At 49.9% G+C, this 23,203-nt stretch overlaps 1 protein-coding gene across 7 annotated transcripts in view; it reads right to left on the reverse strand.

Moving 5' to 3' along the window:
* The window catches only part of LPIN1 (lipin 1), a 130,200-nt gene that overhangs the window by 64,969 nt on the left and 42,028 nt on the right, over positions 1–23,203 (reverse strand). Inside the window, exons 1-2 of one of the 7 annotated variants that reach the window (XM_070799121.1) lie at positions 15,580–15,827; positions 15,322–15,450 (exon numbers count right to left, since the gene is read on the reverse strand). The exons of 3 other annotated variants lie outside the window; for them this stretch is intronic. Coding sequence is in view for 1 of the 4 variants with exons in the window: in XM_070799118.1 (XP_070655219.1) it covers positions 15,861–15,959 (99 nt within the window). In the remaining 3 variants the exon portion in view is untranslated. Of the gene's footprint in view, positions 1–5,315; positions 5,410–5,655; positions 5,810–15,321; positions 15,451–15,579; positions 15,828–15,860; positions 16,062–23,203 lie in introns of those variants that run through there. 3 more of the 7 variants (XM_019970685.2, XM_070799118.1, XM_019970684.2) reach the window with 3 other exon arrangements.

Genomic DNA, 23,203 nt, shown 5'->3' on the forward strand with positions numbered 1-23,203 from the left:
GAAAGAGCTTGCAGGTCAGGCTAAGACTTCCTGACAAATGATGAAGCAGCAAATCCAGCAGCCCTGGCGTCCTGGCACCAAAGCCTGTTCTGCATCAAGCAGTCCTGCTCATCGCAGTTGGGCTGCAGGCCATCCTGCAGGATGCAGGGTACCACAGGAAGTGTGGGGAGTGCGTACATCTGGGATGCAAGGAGCTGTCACCCTGTAGAAATGCGTCAGGAAAGCGGACACCCACAGCCACTCCAGACACACAGGAAAAAGAGAGAGAGAGAGAAGGCGCAGGAGGTTTCCTCTCCTCCTTTAAGGGGCTCCACCCAGCAGGAGAGCCCCACACTCCGGGCACAGAGCCCATGCACAACGCACCAGTTACCCCAGTCTCGTATGGTTCCCCAGGGCAGGGCTGCTAACACTTTGTGTCACAATGAGGTAATGGAGGTCTCATGACTTCTCACCTCACTGCTACATCAGAGACATCAGCATTTCATCTACAACTGGCAGAATCCTCCAGGATTCGCAAAACTGGCAAGAACATGGCTTTGGAGGAACTTGTGCCCAAATTCAACAGCCCAGCCACAGCTCTCCTAACCCCACTGCGTTACTAATTCCATTCACCTGTAGAATATTAAGACTAATTTAAGAGGGCCTCAGACCAAGCCAACAGAATAATGAGAAAAAAAGAGTTGACAGAGAAAGAAGTCCATAGCGTCAGTGAGGTACGAGAAGATATTCAATTCTATTCGTAATTTAAGATATGCAAATCAAAGACGGCCTTTCAGATAGTCCAAAATCAAAGCATTTTGTAAAACCTGAGGGCTGGTGAATAGGGAAAAAACAAATGCTCACCATTCCCTGCTGGTGGGGTAATAAACGGGGTAAGCACTGTGCCAACAGCTGTTGTCTTTTTTGCACACAACAGCAAACCCCAGCAATTCTGCTACAAGACCCATGCACAAAACAGTAATTACGGCCCTGATTATAATGAGGAAAATTAGAAACAAATATCTACAGGACTTTGGTTAAGTAAATTGGGGACCACTCAAACCATATAATTGAGAATTATTAGGGTGTGAAAAGATAAAACAAAGAAACAGAGACCTAGTTCCCCAAATACTATTAATAACATGAAAAGATGTATATACTATTTGAAAAAGGTACAAATATACGTATCATATGAAATCACCTTAAAGAATTACATTTACACATATTCCAATATGCACAAAAATGACGGACTGATGTGTGTACCATCAAGCTTCACAGGCTCACTCCTGGGGATGAAGAGGAGGCCTTCGCTTTCCATCACAAATACTTCCACAGTGTTCATTTCTGGGTTTTTATTACATAGTCATGTACTGCTTTAGCATTAATTTTTAATGCCCTCAGAGACCTAGGGGGAAGATGGCAAACTCTGGCCTGCTGGGTATCAAGGTCCCCCCCACCCATCCTTGAAACTGCTGAGACAGGAGGGGACGATGGGGGAACGGACACCTGCTTTGGTCGGAGAGGTCACATGGTGACCATCTCCAGCACTGGGATTTTGCAATGCTCAGATCTTGTAATCCCATGTGATGAGTGTTCTCAGGTCCCTGCCAAGGGGCACAAAAGGCCTGGGGGTGATGGGGGGAGGCGGGGCAGCTGAACTACCCAGTGGCCAATGTGCTGGGCAAAACAGGCCCTGGTTTAGACCCCGATGCCCTGGAGGAGGACATGGCAAACCACTCCAGTATTCTTGCTTGGAGAATCCTCTGGACAGGCGAGCCCTGAGGGCTACAGTCCATGGGATCACAAAGAGCTGGACACAACTGAAGTGACTTAGCACACAAAGCACAAAGCACCCTCAGCTCTTAACCACTAACTCATGAATGGAACACAGGACCGCGTAGCCTCTCTTTATACACCTGCAAGGGCTCTCTGTCCAGGTCTGTGTCTTGGCCAAAAAGAAAGCCCCACTGTGGGACTTCTGCCCGACCCCTGTCCCCGCCCCTCAGCAACTCATGGAGAGGGGGTGGCTACATACCACCTGGATCCTCCCAAGTGCTGCCTACAGCTCAGGGATAAGAGTTCGGGGCCTGGAGAGAGACACTGGCCTTCACATCCCAGGTCCCCACCTGCTAAGCTGTGACCATGAGCAACTGACCAGTCTCTCAGCCACTCAATCTCATATCTATAAGACGGACAATCCTAACAGCACCCGCCCCCTGGGATGGGTATGAGGCAGTACACGAGAAGTTCTTTTCCAAGTGCACGGCCAAACCAAAGCCAGGTGCTACCCTGTGGTCACAGAGGGTCCAAAGGCTGGACTGAAAACTAAGACCACAGCCTGACAGCACTTGGCCTATGTCAACTATTTAAACCATATCCTCCCAAAAAGTCAAGGGCAAAGAATTCTACTGGTTAAAATAAATATAGAAATACCAGAAAGGTATGGTTAGATTTCAATAGGCTGGGCATACATTTCCATTTTGTCCAAAAAGTCTGAGTCAAAGGGAACCCCAAGACTGGGCCACAATCGGCCGCCGCAGAGTTCACGGGCAGGTTAAGTGCCCGGTTATATCGCAGGACCCTTGCTGCTTCTATCTTTTGTCAACCAGAGGTGGATGCCTAGTGAGACCAGGAGGATTTCGCCAAAAAGAGAGAAGACATGTGTCTAAGGAGATGCTGGACCTTTAGGAACAAGGCACACAGAGTAAACCCGCTCGTCCTGTCCCCGAAGCTGGGCCAGCAGGGTCTGTGGGTGCCCTTAGGAGCAAACAGGCCACGGATCTGGAGTCAGGACTCGGCCCCAATAACTGGTAGCCTTTTCCTGGAAAGCACAGCATTCAGCACCAGGAAAAAAGTCTTACAGGAATTTCAAACCTGCTTAGTGGGTTGAGGGATGTGGTTGCAATCACCAGAACAACATCCTCTCCAAACTGAGCCCTGGGCGTTCGCTCCCACCCTCCTTCCAGCTGGACCATCCCGGGCCACCCCCCAAGCCGGACTGCGGGAGGCCAGCACCTGACACACGCAGGCCCCTCCCCACACACCATGCACTGGGTCTCATATACCCTTCTTCCCTCCATCAGAGCTCACACACACACACACATACACACACACACACACACACACACACACACACACACACACGTCAAGCTAAAACAAGTTTCACAGAACAATAATCTAACCTTAGTATGCCTGGATCCAAAATTTTCTTTTCTACTCTTATCTCACTTTTTTAAAAAATGCCCATGGACTCACTAAACTGCCAGTGGGTCGCAAGCTGCTCTGTGAAAAAATTACTGTGTCCAGAGCCAGGGCTCTCTGCAGGCAGAAACTCCAGCTGCTTCTCATTCTTGTTTGTTAAGTCAAAGGTGGGGAGAAGGGGGGAGGCATGGGAAGAGGAAGCAACAGGGGAGCACAGGGAAGTGGGGGACACACGAAAGAGGGGGGCAGGTCACGGGCTCCCTGAGAGCCCCCTCCCACCGTCAAGAGGCTGTCCCAGTCCCGCCTGCCGTGTCCCCCAAGCTGGACCTGCGGCCAGGAACCCAAGCAGGTGTGGGGCCCCGGCTCTCTCTCCAAATCCACTGCTCACAGCTTGGAAAGCTCCCATTTCACAGACAGCCACCGAACAGGCAGCTGGAGCCACCTATACACTGAAAGCGTGTCAAATTACTGAAGGGCTTGTTCGGGCTTTGCTCAGCTTCTCTTCCCAAATCCCATTCTGAGTTCCAGTGAGCTTATCCCGTAGGAAACCTGGCCAGGGTTCAGTGACACATAACAAGTGGGACTTCGCCCACCCCTCCCCCGGCATCCGCCCCAACGCTGACCCTGCATCCCGGCCTTGCGTGTTCCTTGTCACCTCAAGAGCTCTGGGTTCTCACGCCCCGGTCACACTGAGGAAGTTAAAGTGCCCGCAGGTCAAACCACCAGTCTCAGGGTCACAAATGGACCACCATCGTCTAGGTCTTTCTCAAAATGCTCCAAAAGTCGCCCCTGCCAACAGGCCTTCCCTGGAATGAGCCGCCTGCAGCCTCAGCTAGCCCCAGCGGCACCCTCTGGCTAATCAATCCATCGCATTTAGATACCTTTTAGACCTTGAACCCAGAAGAGTGAGGATCCAAGAGAGGCTGACTCATAGGGGCCAAGGGGTCCCACAGCGGTGATTCATAGCCCAGATCGCAGTGACAGGCAGGACTGTCTCAACTCTACAAATAGCCCTCCTCACTGGCACCTTGCGTCCATCCCTTAAAATAACAATGACCACGGTGACCCCACGCTCTGTCCCAGGAGCTCTTATCCATCTCAGGGAACTTTTACAATAACTTGCAAATGGGTGTGATCCTCTTTTCACCTCACAGTGGAAGAAACTGACACTCAGAGAATTTATCTTTGGCCCAAGTTACAGGGTTAAACTACAAAGCCAAGTTCTTTGCACCAGCCTGTGTGCCCCACTAGCCTCAGGCCCTTCTTTTGAAATATCAGCCTCCATCTCCTGCCCCCTCCCTCCGGTCCAGGGCCCTGAACACAGCTGACTGGGTGGAGGGTAGGCTTGCTTCCTTCCTTCTAGGCTGGCCACCCCCACCCCTTTCAGGGCAAGACTCCTCCTTGGCCTTTCCAAGGTCCCCTCAAGACCCAAGATCCCCCCACTTGCAACAAGACTCAGCGGTGTTTATTTCTTGATTACTGTATGTTCCTCACTTGCTTACTTTAATTCATAAGACCCAAATTATTGAACAGGGAATGAAAAGTAACTTTCACAATCACACCCCCATTACCTGCCTCCTCCTGTGAAAACACTGTGCGTAAGCTCATCTTTCCAAAACACTCCTGTTATCCTGGGGAAACTACTAGGTTCTAAAAACTCTGAATCAATACTGCCAGTTGTTTTAGCCAAGTTCCTGTTTGGTGGTCAAAACCTGAGTTGACATCTGCTTTCTCCAGCAACTACCCTCCACACAAACTACCCTTCAGTTATCTACACACAATGCGGTTCCATGGCACTTACGAGTTATTTCCAAAACACTACTTTTCATCCTACATTTTCCCGGGCTTCCCCCAAATAACATTATTCCGCAGGGACATTTGATGGGAGGCCTAGCACCCCTCCGGCAGCACCAAAGGTGCACAGAAGCCGGCAGAGCCGAGACCAGGCTGTAACAGGAGAACTCGGATTCCAAACCCGGCTAGGTTGTGTGACCTTGGGCACGGTAATTCAAGCTCCCTGAGCCTCAGTTTCCTCAACAGCAAAGCAGAAAACCTTAACATTCCCCGTCCCCGAACAGCTTCATAAATGTCCCTGACGCTAAGCAGGGGCAGCTCGCTGCCCAGGTAAAACCCACCCGTCCTTCCCCGGATGGAGCTGGCTGGTCCCGCCGTCCGGGGGTGGAGGGGGCCCCCCTCGAGTTCGCCACGCCGATCAAGGTCAGGTCAGCCCTGCAGGAGAAGGCCCGAGGGATGCTTAAGAGACCGCCGGGCCCCTGGGCCTGTTCTCCGCCTCCCTCCCCGAATCTCTTTCCCCAGAAGGACCGCAGGGGACCGAGTACGGTCCGGGGAGCCGGATGGACTGGCATCTCCCCGCCTGCGCCCGCTACGGCCTGACTGCATCCCCCGCAACCCGGCCCTGCGGGCCGCGCCCCGCCCCGCCTGGCCCGGCTTCCCCCAGAGGCTGTGGCCCCCTACCTCGACTACGGCTGGGCTGAGAAAGCAGCTCCGCAGGGGGTTCGACACCGGAGATCTCTGGCGCGGAGGCGGCTACAAACCTTGCAGAGCCGCGCGCGTGGCTGCCTTTGTATGCAAACACCCAGCCCGGCGCGCGCTGCCAGTCTGCCTGGCCCCGCCCCAGAGGAGGGGCCATCGGGAAGGGGCCGGGGCCAGCAGGGTGGTGCGGCGCCAGCGGGGTGGTGCGAGAGATCTTTCGACCCCGCCCCCGGGGCGGGACCAGCGGGGAGGGGCGGGGCCAGCGGGGTGGCGCGAGGGCCCTTTCGAGGAGTGAGCCACTAGGCAGCTTCCTGAGCCCGTCGGGCCCCAGGCGGTGGATCCTCCCTGGCAGGAAGTCCCCGAGCCGGCCCGCCCCTCCTCCCTCGCCTACCTTTAGAGCTGTTTACTGAGATGCAGAAGGAAAAGGGAAGATCCCTGCTTGGAAGGAAGCAAAAGTGCCCGTTCTGGCCACTCTTAAGATTTGAGGTTTCTCCCAGCCATCCCAGACATGTCGGGAAGGGTTTCTGGTGCTCGTTGGCGAAGTCCCGCCGGCTCGAGGTAGAAGTAGAGGGGTCGTCTGCTATGCTATCTTTCCCTGCTCTCCCTATTACTGTCACAACAACTAAACAAGGCCAGACTTTTACAGGGAGAATTTTTTCCCCCCCAACAAGCGGTAAGAAAACACTAAACTACACATTTCAGTACAAGAGGAGTTGGATTCCCCGGAGCGCTTGCCCGGCTGATGTTGCCGATCGGGAAGTCCCCCTGCCTCCCCGAGGGCCCCTGCCCTATGGTCTGCAATCACCCAGCTGTGACTCAGCCCGGAGAGCTGAGGTGATCCCCTGAGCCAATCCCAGGACCTGCTGCTTTCTGCCCAACTCGGGTGAGGAGAAGGAAACCGCGGCGATGAGTAGACTCGCTCCAGGCTCTGGAGGAGGAAGGAGAGGAGTGATGCCCGGGCCAAGTGACGCAAGCCTCCTGGAGGCTAAGACTCAGTTTCACCATCTGAAAAATGGGAGGCAGATGCTCAACACACAGGTCCATTTTGAGGATGGAAATAGCCATCATATGAAATACTCCAAGCCCTTTCACTAACTTGAAAGTGAAAGTGTCTCAGTCGTGTCCAACTCTTTGCCACCCCGCGGACTATGCAGTTCATGGAATTCTCCAGGCCAGAATACTGGAGTGGATAGCCTTTCCCTTCTCCTGGGGATCTTCCCAACCCAGGGATCGAACCCAGGTCTCCGGCATTGGCAGGCAGATTCTTTACCGGCTGAGCCAATTCTAGAACCTTATACATGAAGGCTTCCCAGGCGGTGCACCTACCTGCCAGTACAGGAGACTCGGTTTCCATCCCTGGGTGGGGAAGATCCCCTGGAGGAGGGAACGGCTACCCACGCCAGTATTCTTGCCTGGAGAATCCCCATGGACAGAGGAGCCTGTAGGGCTACAGTCCATGGGGTCGCACAGACTCCAATACGATTGAAGTGACTTCGCACGCACGCGTACATGCAAGAGTGGCGAATCCCAGAAGGATTTGTTCGGTGCTTAGCCCAGCTGTGATACAGGGAGTGGCCAGCTTGCCCAGTCTCAAGACTGGGCAGGCTGCTGACCTTCCTCCTGGGAGGGACAGCCTAGAGAAGCCTGATGCTGTGTAAGGCTAAACAATTACGACTCCTCCACTGTCTGAACTTCTCTCGGCATATAAAAACCCCAATAATGATACAAGCTGCCTGGTTCTAGCTGGAAACATCCCTCCTTCTATCCAGAGACAATAGCAACCCTGAGAATCTTAAGATTTCCAGATTAACTACCTACACAATCAAAAGGGCTCTGCAGGTGGGAGGGGGAGACAGGAGGGGTGAAGGCACACCCCTCTTCACTGGAGTCTCATGAAACAATCCAAGTAGGTGTGCAATTGACTGATCTCCTGACAGTCACATCAGCGGGTGAGCTCTGTAAATGCCTGGGGCAGAGAGAAAGAGAATGGATTATTTCTCCCCTTTGGGCTGCACGTTATCTCTGGCACCTGACTTGGGCTCCTAGGAAGGGAGGGAATCTTCCTGGCCAGTGCTGGGCTAGAGGCCTCGTGACTTCAGGGCTCCCTTTCTTGAGGCTTCAAGAATCAGATGGGAACCAGGGACCACCTGGTGCAGCCTCGTTCCCCCCGACCCCTCGGAGGGCAGGGGACAGAACAGCCTGGAATCTACCAGAGATGAAGTGGGTCCCCCAGGTCCCATGGGTGGGCTAACCCATTGGGTTAACCATGGCAAGTTCCTTAGGGGAAGAGGCAGGAATGAGGGGTGCTGGGTTCAACTGGAGGAGGAGGAGGAGGAGGAAGAAGGGTACACCAGGGGTTGGGAGGGAAATGCTTGGGACTAAAGCACACAGGGAGCTGGCCAAGCACACCATGTCCGAGGGCACTAAGGCTGTCACCGAGTATACCAGCTCCAAGTAAATATAATATGCCTAGCCACTGTTAACGGAGAAGGCAATGGCACCCCACTCCAGTACTCTTGCCTGGAAAAGCCCATGGACGGAGGGCCTAGCGGGCTGTAGTCCATGGGGTCACTAAGAGTTGGACACGACTGAGCGACTTCACTTTCACTTCAAAGCACACAGGGCACACCCCCAAATTAGGGTGAGGGTCACAGATGAGGGCAGAGGCATCCCTGAAGGCAAAAAAAAAAAAATCGCAGGGAGACAAGGGGGAATGGCTGGCAGTTGGCCTAATTTACCCTAACAGATACATTAGTTAGACAGCATCATGGACCCTCCCCTTGGGCTGTGCTGGGCAGAGTCCAAGATTCATGGGTCCTGGTACATGGTACAGCTGGGAAGCAAGGAAAGCCCCAGGTTCAGGGCACAGAGATACTGCTCCCCTGAGGGGCCTGTACTGTTGCCTGCCCCCCCTCACCATCTTGACCAGTGGGCCCACACTGCCACCACCCATCCCCTGGGGTGGGTGGACCGGTGGGGCCCCACTGCCACCACCCCATCCATCGTCCCCTGGCCCTGCCTTCATCCCCGCACTCTCGCATTGAGTGCCCGCCCTGTGCCAGACCCCATGGGGGGCTCCACTGGGGACCAGGCCAGTCATGGCATCTGTCCTCAGTTGAGTGTACTATTGGGGGCAGTAAGGTGAGTCAGCGGCACAAATACACATAAAAACTCTCACCCTAATCAGTGCCACCATGACCTGACCAGTTGTACATGGCTATGGGATTTGACCTGCTCATCTCCAGAGGAGTCAGCCCACTTTATCCCGGTGTAGAGGAGCAGACCATGAAAGAAGGCAAGCCTGTGCAAAGTGGGGTATGCAGTTCAGGGATTGAAGGAACACACACACACACACACACACACACAAAATGATGGGGCGAGCACACCGAGTCCCCTGACTGCCCTTGCAGTGGCTCCCAGCCTGCGTCCCGGTGATGGAAGGGGCTGGGACAGCTTTTCTCCCCTGCCCAAATGGGGAAGACTCCTGATGAACCAAGCGAGGACAAGAAAAGTGGTTTTGCTAGAAAAATATACCGTTCTCTCTTCCTGGTCCACTGCCAAGCCCGCAGGACCCAGGCCTCTAGGAAGCAGCCCCCAACCCTGGGAAGGCGGGTCCTTTGGTGTACACTTCACATACACCAACTGTCTAAGCTTCACTTCATAGCCTTTATCCTGCCCCATCTTTTCCCCAGCCTTGTAGTGAACAGGTTGATGCGCCAGACCCAGGATTAGAATTCTCTCTATTTGGTCCGGCATGAGCACTTGCCAGTCACCACAGACAAGAGCATAGCAGGCCAGGATTCTGCTGGATTATAGGAAAGGTGGGAGGAGAAGGGAAGAGGAGAGATGAGGTAGCAGGAATGAAGCCACTTAGGAACTTGGGACCATGACTGGCCACAGGTGTTTGAATCATTGATTGGCAAGGCCATATTCCTGTGTGTGTGCATGCTCAGTCATGTCCAACTATTTGCAATCCCATAGACTGTAGCCGTCCAGCTTCCTCTGTCCATGGGATTTTCCAGGCAAGCATACTGGAGTGGGTTGCCATTTCCTCGTCCAGGGAACGTTCCTGACCCAAGGATCAAACCTGTGTCTCCCGCATCTCCTATACTATAGGTGGATTCTTTACCTGCTGAGCCATGGGGGAAGCCCATATTTGTGTACACTAGATGAATCTACCCAAGAAGAAAATACATTTGGAATTCAAAAAATGCATCTGCTGTGGACTAAATGTTTGCACGCATGCTAAGTCACTTTGGTTGTGTCTGACTTTGCAACCCTATGGACTGGAGCCCTCCAGGCTCCTCTGTCCATAGGATTCTTCAGGCAAGAATACTAGAGTATGTTGCCATGCTCTCCTCTAGGGGGTCTTTCCAACCCAGGGATTGAACCCACATCTCTAAGGCTCCTGCATTGGTAGGCAGGTTCTTTACCACTAGCATCACCTGGAAAGCCCTGGACTAAAAGTTTATATCCCCCCAAATTTATGTGTTGAAGCCGTAACTCCCATATTGATGGCAATTGGGATGCAGAGGTAATTAGGTTTAAAGATGAGGTAATGAAGGTGGAGCCTCACCAGAAACCTGGACCCCAGAGCTAAGCATAGTGATCCGTCCTCTGACCTCAGCTAGGGAAGCTGGCTCCAGAATAAAATCAGGTTCCTACAAGAAGATGCTATGCAACCTGTTACAGCACTGTGGGCTCAGGGCCAACCACAGCGTCACTGCTCAGCTTTTAGAGTTTTCAGCTGATAGATCTTTGCACCCAGTTAAGATAAAATCTATGATGCTAACTCATATAAGCCTCTGTCAGCTCTAAAGAATTAGGAAAACAGAAGAGGACTGGATTTGCCAACAACTTATAATATGTGTTAACATGCAGCATTTATGCGCTGCTTGTCAATAGCCATTCACATTGGCATCTGCTTGTTGCCTGGAGTCTAACCACAACATCTTTAATTGTTGACCTAGAACCTGGGCTTGGTTGAGGAAAGTCACTCTATACTCTGAGGACTCCAAGTCTTTGCTGGTGACTCAGTGGTAAAGAATCTGCCGGCGATTGCAGGAGACTCAGATTCGATCCCCTGGGTGGCAAAGATCCCCTGGGTAAGGAAATGGCAATATACTACAGTATTCTTGCCTGGGAAATCCCATAGACAGAGGGGACTGGCGGGCTACAGTCCATGAGGTCCCAAAAGAGTCAGACACAACTTAGTAACTAGGCAACAACAACAAAGCAGTGTTTACCAAGAAAACTTGTCACGTCGTAGAATCACCTGGAGAACTGTTAAAACTCTCTATACCCAGACAAGCATTGACAGCAATTAACCACAGTCTCTGGGGCCAGGACACAGGCATAGGTATATCACAGAACTCCCCATGAGATTCCACTGTCCAGTCACATTTTGAAAACCAGTGTTCTAAGAGTCCACTTCCCTTCATCCTGTACCCTGGCCAGCTGCCCTCTCTCAAAGCCCACCCTCTCTACCAGTGCCCTGTTCCAAGGGTCAACATAAAATGTATATTTCTTCTAAATGTCCATATAAACCAACTCAAAGTAGAGTTAGTGTATATGTGTGTGTGTGTGTGTGTGGAGCATGATACACTGAAAGGAGCCAGGGATTCCAGAAGTGGGCCTTGAACTGCGGCAGATTTCCACTCTCACTCTCTTTCTGCTTCCTTAACTCCACCCGTCCCCTTCTCCCAACTGCTTCCTCCCAGAATCCTTCCCTCATCAGTCTGGCCACACATGGCTCCCCAGGCAGCTCTTTCCTTCCCACGACCACCTACCTTGGTTCCCCTAACTCCAGAATGTCAACAGAGAAACCGTATTGATTCAGCTCATCTTCTCAACCTACAATCCAAAGTCTTAGGTGACCAACATCCTAGGAATGAGCACCTTTGCTGGTCTGTCCCTGTCTAGAGCCTCCCAGTGCTGCTCACGCCCCCTTTTCCAGCACCTAGTGTACCCCAGACACAGAGCTCCACACTGCAGGAGACAGCGCCATGATCAGACACGGAGCCTTCCTTCCAGGCCTCCTCAAGTCTGTCAGATATCCAACACTTGATGTCAGGAAGCACTGAGGGAGGAGGAACAGAGAAGACAAGATCAAGCCTGACGGGAGACCCCGGGCCAAGAGGCTCCACGCTGCACTCTGATCCCCGCCTTACCTCTTGCTACTTATGTGACCTGGGGCAGGGATGTTTGACCTTTCTGACCCTCAGTTTTCTTTTCTACTGACTTGGGGTGAAACATCTGATTCCCAGGGCTGTTGGACTTATCTCAAGGGTTTAGTGCATTGTACTGTATCAGTGCAATGTCTGACACAATGCAGATAGTTCACTCTGGTGAGTTTTATGTTAGTAATGATAATTGCTATTATTGTTATTTATTATGAACACTTAGGAGCCTGATAAAGAATGCAGTAATCAGGTTTGGGCCTTCAGGATGGGGAAGACGCCTAACACAGGGAAAGTGGGTGGGAGGAGGCGTTTCAGGCCAAGGACGAGCAGGTGGAAAGACCCCTGGGAAGGCGACGGGGAATGGGGAGCTCAGTGCCTCAAATGGGGGGTCAGCTCCCCAGTTTGGATGCAAGAATGAATTCATACCCTTCTTCTCTCTTCCGCAGTGTCCAATGCATGCTGAGCCCACAGGTGGTCTCAGATGTGTGAAATGAATGATTGACTGGCTGAACTGGTATTCCAGGAAGGGGATTAACCACTCTGGAGAGTTAAAGTCAATTTCCTGAATTAAGGCACATGCTCCTTTGTGCTTAGGAGAGTTAAATTCCGTTTTTGCTTAGCCCAAAGCAGTAATGTCACACCTGAGTGTGACAACGCGCACCTACAAGGAGCATCCGTATCCACCTCCTTTGGCATCCATGGGCACTCTGCCTCACTCACCTCCAGCCTCTCTCTCCGTCCTCACCCCTCCCTCTTGCGGAAGGAAGTACAGAGGTGTGGCTCCTTGGCTCCTCTTCAGTGTGACAGTCAAGACAAATCAAGGAAAAGATTCCATCTTCCCCGATGCGTTAAGGGGAAGATCCTGCCTGCTCCTCCCCACTTAGAGCTTTTACTATGCGACCCTTCTTATACATTCTTTCTCTGCCCCTCTGAGATGCAAATAAATCTTTTTTTAAAGATCTAGATAAGCCTCTGGGCACCTGCAGGACTCAAATGTTCAAAGAACCTGGCAGCCACCTCTTAGAAATGAGAACAGGAAGTTTGTACCCCTGTCTCCCAGCCTTTCTGGGAGGGCAGGTGCCTAATTCTGACAGGTGTCATGCCTCAATCCACGGTGCAAAACTAGCTCTTGTCATAAAGGTACTAGAGGGTCATTATTCCTTTGGATAAAGGCAATAAGCTAACACGATGGCCACTCCATTACCAGGAGAGCTGTGTGTGACACATAGTCCTATCAAGTCCTCTTACTGAGGACTGCTGTCATTTAACTTGAGAACACGTAACCAGCCTGACCAGACAAAGGAGTGAAATCCTTCATGTCTCTGTAGACTCTCCTGGCTGGCCTGGTTTAATGCTTATTCAGTAATAACACTCTTTTCTTTCTCATCTCCCTTTGTGGAGAGGTTCTCTGGGCTCGCAGGAGATCTGTTCTTCATGGTGTGTCCCAGCAGCCTGGCTGTCCTCGGGACGTGGGCCTTCCCTGCCCCAGCTGGGAAGCTTGCAAGTGTCACGTGACAAAGGTTAACTCATGAGAGAAACTCTGGTCACAGGCCAAGTTGTTACTGTCGTCTCTCCCTGAGTCTGCGAGTTGTCTCTCAAAACATGCTGGTCAGGAGTCCGAAGGATCCAAGGATCCATTAAAAAAAAAAAAAAAAATCTAGGCACTCAATGTGGAAACAGTCATATCTTCACTACCTTCTAAATCCAACGCAGCAGAATGTTCTTCGATTGTGAATGTCAGCAACAAAACACAACAGGACCCACAGTGCCTGTAATCGACACCATCACCACCACCACCAAGTCACAGATATTTTCATGTCACATCGAGGTTGTTGCCGATATTGAGAAACGTCCTGGACACTCATTACTATTTAGAAATTGTGGTTGCTATTCTATCTGCAGCTCAGAGACAGAACCAAGGCAAGCTGACCCTGGAGAACCAAGGACAGGAGGTTGCGTCCTCTGGAACTTTGTCAAAAGCAACAGAGAAGGTTTCCCTCCACCACCGCACACTGCTGAGCTCACAGGAACAACAGGAGGGTCACAAGAACACCAGGGAGAGGAAACTTAACAGGCAAAGGGACCCTCTCTGAGGTCCAGTGCAAAGGAAAGATCTAAAGCTAAAGAGAAAGGGAGGTAAACCCACTGGCACCCTGAAACACAAGGTGTGCCCACAGGAATGTGAAGGGTTCAATGCACTGAGGGCAACCAGAGCAGCAAGGAACTTCAAACCCAGCCCAGCTTCTTCCCAGGTTAACTCACACCCCCACACTAAGGGCCTGCCACGAGGAAAAGTGGGTCCATTTCCGGAGATAAGAACAATTTGTATGTTTCTATAGTTCTACTGAGATGTCCAGCTTTCAAGAAAAAACTAGGAAAAAAAAATTAGAAAAAAAAAGAAAAAATTAGGAGGCAAAGGAAGAGGCAAGATAACACCCTTGCCTCCTGCCCTCCATTTTTCCCAGACCCTAATGTTAACCATTAAAAAACATAGAATAATTAGCTCAGTTCTTCTCGATTGATGAAATATCTAGGTTAACATGAGAGTAAGTAATTTAGAATTATGGTTAGAGTAAGAATTTGCCTCCTGCAGAAAGAAAAATGGTGCCTCACGTGGCACCTCAAATGGTGCTTTAAACTGAAGGCCCTGGAGAACCCGTGAACAGATTATAAGCAGGGAAGGAAATGTTATGAAACCTCCATTTTATGGAAGTGAATCTGGCTGGGGTGGGCCGGCCATGCAGGATGGCGGTGGGCCAGGCGGCAGGAGACAGCGGAAGTAGCCTGCTTCTGCCACGGCCTGGATATCCCGTTCTGGGGTCAAGTGATGATCAGGCACCGGTTGCCATGGAAAATGGATGAAGGGACAATAAGTTTCCAAATCCCTCAGCTTTTGAGTTTAGGGACCCATATGGCTCCAGTGATTACACTGCTGATCCTCCCAGGCTCCTGAAGCGGGTGGGCAGTGCCTCTGCAGGCCATGAAGTCTTGACCCCAAGCTGTGAAATGTGAGTTCTTGAAACTTCCCTGAAGCTGAAGGTAGAAAACCTTTTTTTTTTTTCTTGGAGGTAGAAAAACGGACTTTCTCATTTGCTTTCGCAATCTTCATGAAAGAAGGGCAAGAGACCCAGGGAGAAACAGTGCTTCAGGAGCTGTGCTGAGCTGTGTTCACCTGTTCCCCACCCTGGGCTGGAGCCCTCGTGTGGGCATCTGTCTACACAAGCTGGCTTTGTGGGAAGGTGCCTGGCTACCACGATGTTCCGATCAAAAACATAACAAGACCAAGAAAATACCCACTATCTTAAAATCCCAGTGAAACTGCACGTCCCATAAATATTTGTTTGCTGATGGTGGGTCAGGACTAGCTTGCCCTGAGGGTCTCAAGACACCTCTGCTCTGCGGCCTACAGGAAAGGGAGGAGTAGGGAGCCCTGAAGGGTTGGAGGGCAAAGACAAAGGTCACCTACTTTACAGGGGCGCTGTGGGCTCGGCTTGGGTCCCGGTTTGGGAATCGAAGTTCCTGTCCCTATTGTCTTGTCCTTCTAACAGGAATTAGACTCTGGAGGTTTCTGTTCGGTGCCAACTTGCAGAACTCCCTGAAAATACACTCAGTATCACAGGCCCGCACATACATCTAAATGGCATTTCCTTTGCATTTCCCCACGTTAATGAGACAAAAATATTGGAAAATTGTTTGTATAAATTCAAATTTTACAAACACGCACCATGGTTTACCCTTCTTCAAGGAACTCTACCAGCAGGCGATCAACGACACTGAGCAGATGACGAGTCCTGGGTTTAACAGCCCAGAGCAAACCACAGAAGGTCACAGAAGGGAGAACTGAAACCCCAGGAGTCTTGTAACAGGGCTCTCACGTCCCCACACCTCAGCACTGGGTCCTCTCTTCGGTGGGTTCTGTGCCTGAGAAGGCAGTGTGGGGAATGGCTGGACGTGTCGCCTGACGACTAGCACCTGGTCATGTCCACCCTTCCTCCTGCCTTTTACCTTCACTGCCGGCAGAAAGCCTCGTCTTCTCCTCTTGGCGGGCATGTCGTCAGGACCCTGTTCCACTTCCGTTAGCTTCACATGGAGGTCCCTGCTCATGGGAACATTGGCCCCCGGGTCGATCTTCCTCTTTCTCTCAGCGTTCTGGTTTCCAGCAGGCCAGGCCACTGCTTACCGACTGCTGTTAGCACAGGCATGGCGGCCGCCCCACCCCCATCTCGCCCCCTCTCTCTCTTTCCTCCTGATCGTGCCCTTCAGCCCCCCTCCTCCCCTCCCATGTTCTCTCCTTGTCCATCGCCCTTTCACCTGCACCCTCTGCAAAGACCCCAGGGAAAGCTCATTGTTGGGCAGCAGGATTGTGATGGCCCCGCTGGGGTTATGATGTCAGAGAAGACAGCGCTCAGTAATCCAACTGATTGGAGCTGGTCAGAGGCCGGCACTGGTCCGGAAGAGACCTGAGAGACACTAGGGATGATCGAAAGCTTGGAACAGGACATGATCAAATTTTCCCATGACATCGGATTTTGCCTGGCTGAATTCTAAGTTCACAGCTAACTAGAAGGGACTTTCAATTCATTTTTAATTCACTTCAACTAAGTGAGGAAAAAACATTAAGGGAGGAATGACTTTATCCATTTCTTATAGAGCACAAAAACTTGGTGTTATTTATAAAGTATACTGGGCTTCCCAGGTGGCACTAGTGATAAAGAACCCACTTGCCAATGCAGGAAACATAAGAGGCACAGGTTTGATCCCTGGATCGGGAAGATCCCCTGGAGGAGGGCAGGCAACCCACTCCAGTATTCTTGCCTGGAGAATCCCATGAACGGGGGAGCCTGGCAGGCTACAGTCCACAGGGTCCCAAAGAGGCAGACATGACTGAAGCAATTTAGCACGCACATGTAAAGTATACTAGTAAGAGATTTCTGTCATAGACCTTGTTGCAGAAAAAGCATCAATTCTAAAAAGTTTAGGCTATATAGGAACCCTTTGAAATGCCTAAGTGATAGACAAAAATGATGAGTAATAACAGGATACAACTGTTTACCTATTATCCAATAAACCAAAAACCAGTTTTTAAATGGTGATAAACTAGAAAGTTATTGTACAGTTAGAATGGAATCCTTTAAAATATGACAACACTGCTAGATGAGCATCAGAAGTCTTTGCTCATGTGTGACCCTGTGAACTCAAGCTTTCAGCTGAATATCAAGGACCAACCACCTTGTGCCCCTGTTGGCGTAGTCTTTGCATCGATACCTAAGATTACAGTGGGGTTGTTTTCTCATAAGCAATTTCCTTAGGCATGACCAGAATGTGGTGGTTTAGTCGCTAAGTCAAGTCTGAATCTTGCGACCTCATGGACTATAGCCCTTCAGGTTCCTCTGTCCATGGGATTCTCCAGGCAAGAACACTGGAGTGGGTTGCCATTTCCTTCTCCAGGGGATCTTTCCAACCCAGGAATCTCACCTGGGTCTCCTGCATTGCAGGCAGATTCTTTACCGACTGAGCTACAAGGGAAGCCTACCAGCTTGCCTACCAGCAATGCCTACCAGCAAATGTTAGACATCAGAGTAGAAGGTAAAACTTGGAAATACTGGTTCACAAACCTGGAAATACTGGTTCACAAACCATGGGCCTTCTCATTCTTCAGAGAAATCCACAGTTAGAACCAGAGGTGGTCTTCCAGATGTAACACCCTGCTTACCCCCTCCCACATTGTCTTTCGATGGTCAGGAAGGGCGGCAGTGAGGAGACACCCCTCGTCCAAGGTAAGGAGCATTGGCTGCGCTTTGCTGGAGCAGCCGTGAAGAGATACCCCACGCCCAAGGTAAGAGAAACCCAAGTAAGACGGTAAGTATTGCAAGACGGCATCAGAGGGCAGACACACTGAAACCATACTCACAGAAAACTAGTCAATATAATCACACTAGGACCACAGCCTTGTCTAACTCAATGAAACTAAGCCATGCCCGTGGGGCAACCCAAGATGGGCGGGTCATGGTGGAGAGATCTGACAGAATGTGGTCCACTGGAGAAGGGAATGGCAAACCACTTCAGTATTCTTGGCTTGAGAACCCCATGAACAGTATGAAAAGGCAAAATGATAGGATACTGAAAGAGAAACTCCCCAGGTCAGTAATTGCCCAATATGCTACTGGAGATCAGTGGAGAAATAACTCCAGAAAGAATGAAGGGATGGAGCCAAAGCAAAAAGAATACCCAGCTGTGGATGTGACTGGTGATAGAAGCAAGGTCCGATGCTGTAAAGAGCAATATTGCATAGGAACCTGGAATGTCAGGTCCATGAATCGAGGCAAATTGGAAGTGGTCAAACAAGAGATGGCAAGAGTGAATGTCGACATTCTACGAATCAGCGAACTGAAATGGACTAGAATGGGTGAATTTAACTCAGATGACCATTATATCTACTACTGAGGGCAGGAATCCCTCAGAAGAAATGGAATAGCCATCATGGTCAACAAGAGAGTCTGAAATGCAGTACTTGGATGCAATCTCAAAATGACAGAATGATCTCTGTTCGTTTCCAAGGCAAACCATTCAATATCACAGTAATCCAAGTCTATGCCCCAACCAGTAACGCTGAAGAAGCTGAAGTTGAACGATTCTATGAAGACCTACAAGACCTTTTAGAACTAACACCCAAAAAAGATGTCCTTTTCATTATAGGGGACTGGAATGCAAAAGTAGAAAGTCAAGAAACACCTGGAGTAACAGGCAAATTTGGCCTTGGAATACGGAATGAAGCAGGGCAAAGACAATAGAGTTTTGCCAAGAAAATGCACTGGTCATAACAAACACCCTCTTCCAACAGAGAAGACTCTACACATGGACATCACCAGATGGTCAACACCGAAATCAGATTGATTATATTCTTTGCAGCCAAAGATGGACAAGCTCTATACAGTCAGCAAAAACAAGACCAGGAACTGACTCTGGCTCAGACCATGAACTCCTTATTGCCAAATTCAGACTTAAATTGAAGAAAGTAGGGAAAACCACTAGACCATTCAGGTATGACCTAAATCAAATCCCTTATGATTATACAGTGGAAGTGAGAAGTAGATTTAAGGGCCTAGATCTGATAGAGTGCCTGATGAGCTATGGAATAAGGTTCGTGACATTGTACAGGAGACAGGGATCAAGACCATCCCCATGGAAAAGAAATGCAAAAAAGCAAAATGGCTGTCTGGGGAGGCCTTACAAATAGCTGTGAAAAGAAGAGAAGTGAAAAGCAAAGGAGAAAAGGAAAGATATAAACATCTGAATGCAGAGTTCCAAAGAATAGCAAAGTGAGATAAGAAAGCCTTCTTCAGCGATCAATGCAAAGAAATAGAGGAAAACAACAGAATGGGAAAGACTAGAGATCTCTTCAAGAAAATCAGAGATACCAAAGGAACATTTCATGCAAAGATGGGCTCGATAAAGGACAGAAATGGTATGGACCTAACAGAAGTAGAAGATATTAAGAAGAGATGGCAAGAATACACAGAAGAACTGTACAAAAAAGATGTTCACGACCCAGATAATCACGATGGTGTGATCACTCACCTAGAGCCAGACATCCTGGAATGTGAAGTCAAGTGGGCCTTAGAAAGCATCACTACGAACAAAGCTAGTGGAGGTGATAGAATTCCAGTTGAGCTATTTCAAATCCTGAAGGATGATGCTGTGAAAGTGCTGCACTCAATATGCCAGCAAATTTGGAAAACTCAGCAGTGGCCACAGGACTGGAAAATGTCAGTTTTCATTCCAATCCCAAAGAAAGGCAATGCCAAAGAATGCTCAAACTACCCCACAATTGCACTCATCTCACACGCTAGTAAAGTCATGCTCAAAATTCTCCAAGCCAGGCTTCAGCAATATGTGAACCGTGAACTTCCTGATGTTCAAGCTGGTTTTAGAAAAGGCAGAGGAACCAGAGATCAAATTGCCAACATCTGCTGGATCATGGAAAAAGCAAGAGAGTTCCAGAAAAACATCTATTTCTGCTTTATTGACTATGCCAAAGCCTTTGACTGTGTGGATCACAAGAAACTGTAGAAAATTCTGAAAGAGATGGGAATACCAGACCACCTGATGTGCCTCTTGAGAAATTTGTATGCAGGTCAGGAAGCAACAGTTAGAACTGGACATGGAACAACAGACTGGTTCCAAATAGGAAAAGGAGTATGTCAAGGCTGTATATTGTCACCCTGTTTATTTAACTTATATGCAGAGTACATCATGAGAAACGCTGGACTGGAAGAAGCACAAGCTGGAATCAAGATTGCCGGGAGAAATATCAATAACCTCAGATATGCAGATGACACCACCCTTATGGCAGAAAGTGAAGAACAACTAAAGAGCCTCTTGATGAAACTGAAAGTGGAGAGTGAAAAAGTTGGCTTAAAGTTCAACATTCAGAAAACGAAGATCATGGCATCCGGTCCCACCACTTCATGGGAAATAGATGGGGAAACAGTGGAAACAGTGTCAGACTTTATTTTTCTGGGCTCCAAAATCACTGCAGATGGTGACTGCAACCATGAAATTAAAAGACGCTTACTCCTTGGAAGGAAAGTTATGACCAACCTAGATAGCATATTCAAAAGCAGAGACAGTACTTTGCCAACAAGGGTTCGTCTAGTCAAGGCTATGGTTTTTCCTGTGGTCATGTATGGATGTGAGAGTTGGACTGTGAAGAAGGCTGAGTGCCAAAGAATTGATGCTTTTGAACTGTGGTGTTGGAGAAGACTCTTGAGAGTCCCTTGGACTGCAAGGAGATCCAACCAGTCCATTCTAAAGGAGATCAGCCTTGGGATTTTTTTGGAAGGAATGATGCTTTGGCCACCTCCTGCGAAGAGTTGACTCATTGGAAAAGACTCTGATGCTGGGAGGGATTGGGGGCAAGAGGAGAAGGGGACGACAGAGGATGAGATGGCTGGATGGCATCACTGACTCGATGGACATGAGTCTTAGTGAACTCTGGAAGTTGGTGATGGACAGGGAGGCCTGGCGTGCTGCGATTCATGGGGTCGCAAAGAGTCGGACACGACTGAGCGACTGATCTGATTTGAATCTTGATGGAAAAGTTGCATGTGTAAGACCAACTCTTACAAGGAAGAGAATGCTTCCTTTCATCTCTAGCTCAGAGTACCTTGGGTAGATTTGTGGTTAACCCACTTCAGTATTCTTGCCTGGAGAACCCCATGAACAGAGGACCCTGGTGGGCTACAGTCCATAGGGTCGCAAAGAGTTGAACACAACTGAGTGACTAACACTGTAGAATCCTAAAAAGCATGTTCTGCTGTCAAAATTCTGGGAAGTAGGTTCTGGTAACCGCATGGGATTTGTACATTGCTCTGTACACTGGTCACTATGCAACCCAGCACCTCTGGGCAATCATGTATAAATCTACCCTGTTCTGTCACGTATAAGAGAATGCTGTTCGAAAAAGTGTATCTAAACTTTCTACAAATCATTTCAACCAAATACAAGGCTCTTCTGTAGTCTCTCCAGATCTTGTCAAACCAGCCTTACCAAACTTTAGAAGCTAAGAAAATATTAACTTGTTTCCTGGGAGTCTCATCTTTAAAGTTCACTCTTTGCTATTGAGATGTGAAGTCAGCATATTCATGGCCATGAGATTTCAGCCTGTGTGCCCCTCTGCGAGCCTTGGGAGAAGAAGACCCCGAAGCTTCACATTTCCCCCCACCCTGGGGTATTGGGCTGCACAGGTAGATGACTGACAGCCCAAAAGAAAGGAAGTCATTTTCCCTGGTTTTCTCTGCAGGTCACACCACACTCACAAAACCACATTTGGTGCCGGCCTCGATGCTTGAGAGATATAAGGATGGCCTGGAAGGAATGAGCTAGCCTGAAAGGTGAGGCCAAACCACTCTCTAAGTATAATGACCAAAGCTGCTTAAATTGCAAAAGAAAACCCAGCAGGGGGAACAGGAGATGGAGAAATAGTGACCTAATGAGAGGACAGGATCATATTTGCCTGTAGATTCCAAACCATCTGAAGGATGGAAGTAGGTGGATCTGTGGTCATGATAAAAGGGCGAAAGGTCAGGCCTCTGCAGAGAGGCTCCTCTACGCCTGGAGCCTGAGGCTCCCCGCTGGACTCCTACTAGGAGCACAGCTGTGGAGACAGATCCAGAGTGAACAGCTGGATCTTTTGTGTGACCGGGTTGAGAAATCTGGGCTCAGCTTCGTGGTCCCACCAGAACATCCCGCAGAGGAGTGGGGGTCTGTGCAGAGGTGGGCAGTTGGGTTTGGCATGCTTCCACTTGGTTCTCTGATGCCTGGATTGAATTAGCTGCTCCACCTCCCTCTGCCCTCCTAAGAGGATGACCTGGTTCTAGCGAAGCTCTCCGTTGGGTGAAATGGAGAAGGTCCCTGAGGCTTCTGCCCCGAAGAAAGAAGGGACAGGAGCACTTCTGCCTAAAGGGACTCTGAGAGTAAGCTGGTTCCAAAAGCAAATTTTGAGTTTTAGATCTCCCCCTGGTCCAGCCCTCAGGCTCCCCAGAGGGAACATGTCCCCACCCCTGCTGCTCCCCCAAGCACATCACAAAATCTGACCTGGGACTCTGTGATTTTTCCTCCCAGAACAGCGAAGAAGTAAGCCCAGTAAAAATATCCCACGTGTCTTTCTGGAAACAGAGTTGTCTTAGACAGGGTGTGGTTCTGGGGACCCGAAGATCTAGGTCCTTGTCTATGTTCTGCCACTTACAGGATCCTGCCTAGGTCACCTCAGTCTCCATGACGGAGAAAGAGAGGAAGTAGGAACAGAGGGTCATCTGCTCTGACCTGTCATTTACACGTCTATGCTGTGACTTCATGGGGACAGACAGCCTCATATCATCACGACTGTCTGATCCCCCAACACACGCAGTGCGGTAACTGTCAGTCTGGGGCCCGTGCCCCCATTCCAGGGCATCTCCATTCATTTCAGAGGATATTGAGGTAGCTTCAGAAGGAATAACTGTGAATTCTCTTTCATTTTAGAATATCACATCTCCACCCCTCCACCCCATATTCTCCTCTCCTGTCTCCCTCCCCGGGGGATGTGTAAGCAAAGGCTTGGGCATAACTAACCTAAACAGAGGAAATTCTGAGCCGAGCAGGGCATACTCAAGACAAAGAATGAGTTGGGAGTTTCCTGAATTTCCCACGGAAGGCAGGGAGTGGGGGCTGGGAAGACCAGGGTTTATCCAGGCCCCAACACTGCTCAGTTTCAATTCTCTTCTACCGTTTCCTGCCCTGTAGCATTGAATATGCCACAGTACAGTCTTGCTCCGCTGATGCTCAGCTTAACTGCAGTGCTCTCAGGA

The sequence above is a fragment of the Bos indicus genome, chromosome 11, assembly GCF_029378745.1.
Source record: "Bos indicus isolate NIAB-ARS_2022 breed Sahiwal x Tharparkar chromosome 11, NIAB-ARS_B.indTharparkar_mat_pri_1.0, whole genome shotgun sequence".
NCBI lineage: Eukaryota > Metazoa > Chordata > Mammalia > Artiodactyla > Bovidae > Bos > Bos indicus.